This window comes from Aspergillus niger (genome assembly GCF_000002855.4).
Source record: "Aspergillus niger supercontig An01".
Classification (NCBI taxonomy): Eukaryota; Fungi; Ascomycota; class Eurotiomycetes; order Eurotiales; family Aspergillaceae; genus Aspergillus; species Aspergillus niger.
In genome coordinates, this window is record NT_166518.1 from 1,211,920 (window position 1) to 1,218,814 (window position 6,895).

The 6,895-nt window shown below is 49.5% G+C and overlaps 4 protein-coding genes across 4 annotated transcripts; 1 reads left to right on the top strand and 3 right to left on the bottom strand.

Moving 5' to 3' along the window:
• Window positions 1-770: 770 nt before the first annotated feature.
• On the bottom strand, window positions 771-2,208 carry An01g05100 (uncharacterized protein; the record flags this gene model as incomplete). Its single annotated transcript, XM_001388899.1, has 4 exons — window positions 771-1,611; window positions 1,667-1,862; window positions 1,914-2,070; window positions 2,128-2,208. 4 exons carry the CDS (start codon window positions 2,206-2,208, stop codon window positions 771-773), a joined length of 1,275 nt encoding a protein of 424 aa, XP_001388936.1.
• Window positions 2,209-2,648: 440 nt separating this feature from the next.
• On the top strand, window positions 2,649-3,036 carry An01g05110 (hypothetical protein; the record flags this gene model as incomplete). The annotated part of the gene is made up of 2 exons (XM_059747944.1): window positions 2,649-2,786; window positions 2,872-3,036. 2 exons carry the CDS (start codon window positions 2,649-2,651, stop codon window positions 3,034-3,036), a joined length of 303 nt encoding a protein of 100 aa, XP_059599659.1.
• A 650-nt stretch (window positions 3,037-3,686) lies between these two features.
• On the bottom strand, window positions 3,687-4,925 carry An01g05120 (uncharacterized protein; the record flags this gene model as incomplete). The annotated part of the gene is made up of 7 exons (XM_059747953.1): window positions 3,687-3,809; window positions 3,890-4,026; window positions 4,141-4,152; window positions 4,240-4,290; window positions 4,502-4,587; window positions 4,668-4,715; window positions 4,783-4,925. 7 exons carry the CDS (start codon window positions 4,923-4,925, stop codon window positions 3,687-3,689), a joined length of 600 nt encoding a protein of 199 aa, XP_059599660.1.
• A 281-nt stretch (window positions 4,926-5,206) lies between these two features.
• Window positions 5,207-6,762, bottom strand: An01g05130 (hypothetical protein; the record flags this gene model as incomplete). Its single annotated transcript, XM_059747959.1, has 7 exons — window positions 5,207-5,328; window positions 5,569-5,594; window positions 5,674-5,707; window positions 5,878-5,974; window positions 6,068-6,289; window positions 6,382-6,517; window positions 6,722-6,762. The coding sequence occupies 7 exons, from the start codon at window positions 6,760-6,762 to the stop codon at window positions 5,207-5,209; spliced, it is 678 nt and encodes a 225-aa protein (XP_059599661.1).
• Between the last annotated feature and the right edge of the window lie 133 nt (window positions 6,763-6,895).

The following is a 6,895-nucleotide window of genomic DNA, read 5'->3' on the forward strand; positions in this document are numbered from 1 at the left end:
CGTTTTTTTTGTTTTTCCTTTTCTCATGATAACTAACCGACTAACCTAACCTACTGACTACCATTACTGTATGTATTATTGATTGTTATGAGAGCATGATATCATTGATGGAACTGACTGAGATATGAGAAAAAGATGGAAAAAGCAGAAAAAGGAAAAAGAAAGAAAGCATATAGGAGCAGTGATTGATTGATGGAGATGAGGGGATGTATTCTAGATGGAGATGTTGATTTTTTTTGATTGATTGATTGATTGATTGACCATGTTATTTAAAGGTTAACTAACTGACTACCGGTCGGGTTGGTCAGATAGATGAGATGAGATGCGATGACTCATGAGTGAAATGATGAAATTGATTGAATGCATCATGCTACTTGCAGACAGATTTCGATTTCTTTGAATTGATAGAATAAGGATACACTACTAGAACATGACTTCTAACCAACCAACCAATCATTCTATCTATGTTATGTATGTAATCACCGTTTGAACGCCCCGGGACGCCGTAAATCTCACTCTGGCAGTCATTGGAAACCTTGCACATAAGTAGAGATATAAGAATAAAACGATCATGCACATGTAACTATGATCACATCCAATTCCAGAGCACATCAAACATAGACTGATTCAACCCCATGATCCCGTTCTATCCCGTCCTTACCCTCTGCAGAAAACAATGATGATGATGATAAGATATCTGTTTATCGACTATTACTATATAGGCCGGCCAGTCAATACTTCCGTCAGAAGTAGTGATGGAATGTGTGCGGCTAAGTAGCCACTGCCTTGGTTCCCGTGTTGGACCCATTGACGACTAGGGGTCCACAGTGGTCGCCCGATTTCGACGACGTTGACGTCGATGAAGACAGCGATGATGACCTCGGGCTGTTGCCAGCACCATATGGTCCTTGGTTCTTTGCGACCGGACTGTTCGCGTTAGCTGATGGTGCCGAACCGGCATGTCTCTCGCGGGTCAGGCTGTAAGCGAGATGGAGACTCCGGTCGATCTTGACGCGAATTTTCGCGTCCATAAAGTTGATGCCGTTGTACTGCGCTACAACACGCTTGGCTTCATCTGCTGTGCGTAGGGTTACCCGTGCGAAGCCTTTACAGCGGCCGGTGTCGGGATCCGTGGACACCTCGGATTGCTCCACTGTGGCGCCACTTTCTTCTATGAAGGCGCGAAGGAGCTTGTCGGTCGTGGTGGGACTGAGATTCTGCACGAATATAGTTCGTCGTGGGGAAGAACGGGGACCTGGGCCCCCGGAATGGTAGATCTGCGGCGCGAACGCCGGATTGTAGCCGTAGGAAGCTTTGCCGGACATGTGGGCCCGACGTCCGGGTAGACTAAAACCGCCATGTGCTGGGGCATCAGGAAACGGCGGCATGGTCGGAAAAGGATATGCGGGGAAGACGGGAATAGCGAAAGCGTCGCCGAAGGAGTGGCGGAGAGGAGCGGGCGAGGGCGGGATGCCTGATATGGGCTGTTGTGTGACTGGGTCTGTGGGGAAAGGCATGAAAGGCTGTTGAGGCATTGCTAGGGGATTGACCATGGGGCCGTAATCAGTGGCTGGATATGTCGGGCAGCTTGGACTGGCAGACAAGATAGGTCTATGAGTTGTCAGTTGTCGCCTGAGGAAGAAGGGGAGCCACTTCCTGTACTTACTCGGGGGAAATGGGAGACGGAGGCACTGCCATGTTTTGTGTTGATCGTGGCGGAGTTGAGTAGCCTGGTACATAGTTGGGCGGAATTACGCAGGTTGGACTCTTCGTGGGCCCAGCAATTGGTCGTGTAGGTGAGCTGGTTCGTGCTAAAGTGACAACAAGGCTCTGGCCTTCCCAGCCGTTGGTAGAAAGCCTATCTAGAAGCACCCTGTCAGCTAATTTCTAACCATCTGAGTTTCATGACGCACGGTAGGTCCTCCATGCTTCGTCTTCGTTCTTCACGATGATCTGTCCAAGACCGGTTGGGAATCCATGCTGGTCATCGTAGACCACTGCTTGACGGATATGTAAGGCTGTCTGGCGGACTAGGTCCTTGAGCTCTTGCCAACGACAGTGCGCCGGTATCTGCACCCATGGTTAGACAAGGCCGCGTGTATGAGATGTACCACGTGCGAGACATACCCCCTGGAGGAATAGAACAAATTCCTCTTCTGACCTTCCAGATTTTGCCATCCGCCCCTTCTCGCGTGGAGGGAAAGGCATGATAGTGTGGTATAGTAGGGTTCGATATGTCAGATCCCCTGAGATTTCGGAGAATGAATGAAGAGGAGGTGGACCCCGTGAGTTTAAAAGCTTGTGATCTTCTATCAAACGGACTAGTTCCGAGTCCTTTAAGCTTCAATGCGCAAGATGGACGGAGTTAGCAGGGGGGGTAGTGGCCTAGAAGCTAGAATATAAGTATCGGGGTTTGGTCTGACGGTCTCATGCCCGGGTATGACCAATGATGCCCAAGGGGACTATGCTTACTGGTTCGTCCTTGACAACCCCGATCGCTAATCAGACAATCACGTACTGTTTGAAATAAAGAAGCCGATCCACAGGAAAAATAAGAGATCGAAGACCAGTGCTTCGTGGGTTTTATGTCAAGACAGGAAGACAAGCGCCCGGGTTGATCGACCTCCTACATCGAAAGAGGCCCACCGATGGCGAAAAGTGTTGAGGTCGGTGCTGAAGGAGCAGCAGCAGCAACCGCGGCAGGTAGAGTAAGGAGGGCCAGAATAAGAATAGCAAAGGCAGTAAGAATGTCCGAGGAAATGGAAACAGAGAGGACAGTAGGACCCGTGAGGATAAGATTAGTGGAACGAGGCCAGAAAGCAGAGTGAAAATAGACGAAAGCCACCGATGCATCCGCTGACGAATTAAAAGGGGGCGCAGTTGGTGCTGGAGAGCTTGCGAGGGAAATCCGGGCCTGATGCCTGGAGAAGACTGGGATGGGTCAACTTGGACGAGCTGGCAAAGGCAGATGGGGAGGAGAAGGTGGTAGTGATCGCAGTTGAGGAATCGAGGAAGGACGGGGTCCAAGCAGGCTGATGATGATATGTCATGCATGATCAACAGTGATGGATAAGAAAAGATGGAGACTCACTATTGAGCTTGAGTGGCCGAAGAAGAAGTGATGGAGCCAGGAAAAAAAACAAGATGAGAAAAAAGGAAGTAAATTACTAACTAGTTGGATGAATTGAATGAAGGAAGAGATGGGGGGAAAAGAAATGAAGAGAAAAAGAAAAGAAAAAAAAGTAAATATAGTTAGTTAGTTATTTAGTATGATGGCTGACTGACTTGCTGGGCATAAACTAATAATCAGTCATTCAGTCAGCCAGTCTGTCAATCAGAGCCAGTAAATATAAGATGAATTGAGAGATTTCTATTTGTAGTTACTGTAATAATAAATTTCACAGAGTAGTACTGCGTGAGGTTGAACTAACTAGCAGCCAATACGCCTCAGGTAGCACCAGGAAAAAGTACTGTCAGAGACTAGAGAAGCAGTGAGAGAGAGACGCAGAGGAAGTATATCCTTGATTTAATCCTGCAATGATTGGTGAAGATCGGAAAGTAAATGACGATGAGAATAGGGACACAGTCTCAACAAAACAAACCAACCCAACATCATCGATTCAGCTTTTCATTCAATGGCACTCACTCTTCAACACCAACTTCAATAACCTCCATAGGCCCATAACTCATCCCTCCTCTTTTCTCTTCATCCGCGCCCTCATTCCAATACACTCGAGTACGTCACGCTTGGCGGACAGGGTTACACCGCCAGATCTCAGGGCAGCCACAACAACAACAAAGTCCCTGTCCTGTTCTGGAGTCAGAGAAGTCTAATAAATTAGTTTCGAATCAAAAGAATTGACACAAATGCATTAACTAGAGAATATACCAATTGCTGATGGGAAATAAAAAGAGTTGATGGTGGACCATCCGCCCTGCATCGCCCTGAAATGCAAATGGCATTGTCATCACCATCATCATCATCCTCTTCTTCGGTCAGCCCTGCAGTAGCCTGGAATATTGCCCCTCAAAGAAGGGCAGCCAACCAAAATAAGAAGAGATCGAGCATTTTACCGCACAGCTGATGCGATAAGAAGAAAGGTGTTTCTTTTTTTTCTTTTTGTTCTGTTTCCTTCTCACCCTTTGGGTCACCTTCACCATATTAAGAAAGCTGCACTGCAAACAAAAATAGAATAGCCTCAGCCCTGAAATGGGGGTGGTGGAGTTACACAGTCGGACTTGTCTCATGTCTGATCGTGAAAGACTGCAGCATCTTCACCCGGGCTTGACCTCTAACCCCCCTCTCTCCCCTCTCTCATTCGGTCTCTCATTGCTGCACTAGTAGGTCGGGTTAATTGTCTCGTCTCAGCCCATATCCCCACAGATAGTCATCCAGGATTGCATCGCAGCAGAGATCACAACGCATTGAAATGAATTGAAGAAAAAGCAGATCAGCCAGAATACCCAAGCAAGCGAGCTTCACAAGCAGCCTATTGAACACTTGCGTCTCCCCAGTCGGATCCAGCCTTGCCCCTTGATTCAGTTCTTGGACCACCCCGATTCGGCCGGGAAGATCCTTGAAGCAGCCTGCATATGAGGTATCCATTCCAACGACAGTCCGTCAGTCATCGCCTAAGTAGGTCCGCCGTCTTGCCGCCCGGGAGTACCTGTCCACTCCATGCATCGAAACCTTGCCACTCAGGTCACCGCCGGTGCTGAGCGATACATCCAAAAGAATGTCACACGGCAGCTGGCCGTATATGGTTAAAAAAGTGTAGTCACCGGGAAGCGTTGGACGGGAGACATCCAACCAACGCCCGGGCAGCAGGCGTCAGGCTCCGGTAACCGCTGCGACCAATGCGGTTTGGTCTAGTGAGACCAGGAGCAATAGGATGAGGAGGGCTGAAAGTGAATGGGGATGTCATCGTATCCCTCTTACGGGAACCTACAGTTGGAAAAAAGAATAAAATAAAAGAGAAAGTTATCAGGAAAGCCACTCTAAAAAGCCAGGCACTGGATTGAACTGCCGAGATAAGCCGCTGCAATCCGAGTCTAATCTGTCCGATTCAAGTAGGGGTGGTTGTCTGCTTCAGGCGCCTGAGATCTCGCCTGTGTGTTTGTTTTGTCCATTTGATTAAGCCCAGATGAGTCACGATCAAGAGAGCAGATCGCAGACTATCTAGCTACCTCCCCCCCGGAAACTCCGCTAAAATTCGATAGTCGGACGATCGACCCATACAACACCGTAGACTTTAGTTGGGTGATTACTAGGCACGCCCTCGCCCTCGCCCTCCGCCCACGGGCCCGCGGCTCTGGTAGGATCTCCCACTAGCAACTGAGTATACGTTGGAAGACTCCATACCCAACCAGGCGAACAATCTAGAAGGGATCGAGGATTTCACGACCCATCAGGGTCCCGCGGGCCTTAAACTTGAAGCTAGAAGATGCTATCCATCGTGGCTGGCTCCAGATCTGTTTCTCTCTCTCTCCACTTGGGATGGGACTATCTTAAACCCATCCATATTCCCGATCAGGGAATACGCTGGAGGTTCCGGGTGGATTACTTACTTGTCGCGGTCGCGTGGACAACTAAGCTTTGATCGTGTCACTGCCGTACGAGGAGGTTAAAATATCCTGTCCCTCCGTGCCTGGTCCCGTCTACCGATTACATACATGAGCAGCACAGTAGTCCGCGGACTATTGAACACTACGACCTATTCCATGTCTGAGTGGAACCTCAACGATGTGAAGATGGATCTCCTGTGATCGTAGCTACGGGGTGTAATCGGTGTTCTGCCGTGGACCGAAAAGTCAGATTGCTCGGTTTCTTTGGATCGTAACGTTGCTTTGATACTGAATCTCGAAGTCATGACTTACCTTCCTGACTGAGACAGGCCGAATTGGGAGATCCGTCGATCGCCCTCGATTCCTCAGGACACAACTCGCTAGACCCGACAACTACCATGGAACGAAGCTATGAAGAACGAGCTCTACCTGTCACATGCAATGGAACTTAGCAGCCACCGACTGGCTCGCAATTGGCAATAATGCCCTTCCTGTCACTAACGAGGCTCGGTCGGGGATTATCTGACATTTCCGCTGACACGGTGACCATGGGATAAATCGTCTGCCGACCATGACACCGGGCAGACCGTTCTGCAATATTTGAGGTTTTATACGGTACCACGCACATATGCGCGCACATGATACTCTTACACTTGGTGACACCATCAAGTTGATTATTATCTGAGTCTCCAGCGCACAGCCACCGAATTACAGTAAGCCAATCCTGAGGCTTTCCCCCTCCCCTCATTGCCTGCCACCCCCCTTCTGCCCTTCGGGCGGTTTCTCCCCATCTCCCAGTGCTAACCCCGATAGCACCATAGCACAGTGGACCCCGAGCAGAGAGTAGACGAGACGATGAAACGAGGCCAAACCCACGACTGAATTGAGCCACGGCCCACTGATCAGCGACACCCACCATTGCCGACACCACAAAAGGGGTCGGTCAAGCAATCTTTCGGGTGTGGCTTGAAGGGCCGCCCGTCACAACCTCCATTAGGTAATCCAGCGTGAATTTCTCTCTTTGCTATCTGAGCCTGCAAAAAGCAAAAGCTAGTCTAATGTGAGTGATCTCCGCGTCCCAGACGGCTGAATTGCTGTCCCTGACTCGCTCGGGGTTCGAATCGGGCTCTGAATTTCTGATACACACAAGCGTGACAAGACACCTGCCATCGATCCGATCGCGGCATCTCTCCTCATGCGGGGCGACGCCAGTGTACTTACTTGCTCACACTTACGTGTCCGTGTTACAGGCAACCAGGCTAATGTCCCATAACTGTAAGGGGGAAGAGGGGTGGGCAAAGGGAAATGGAAAAGATGGAGGGGTAAAAGG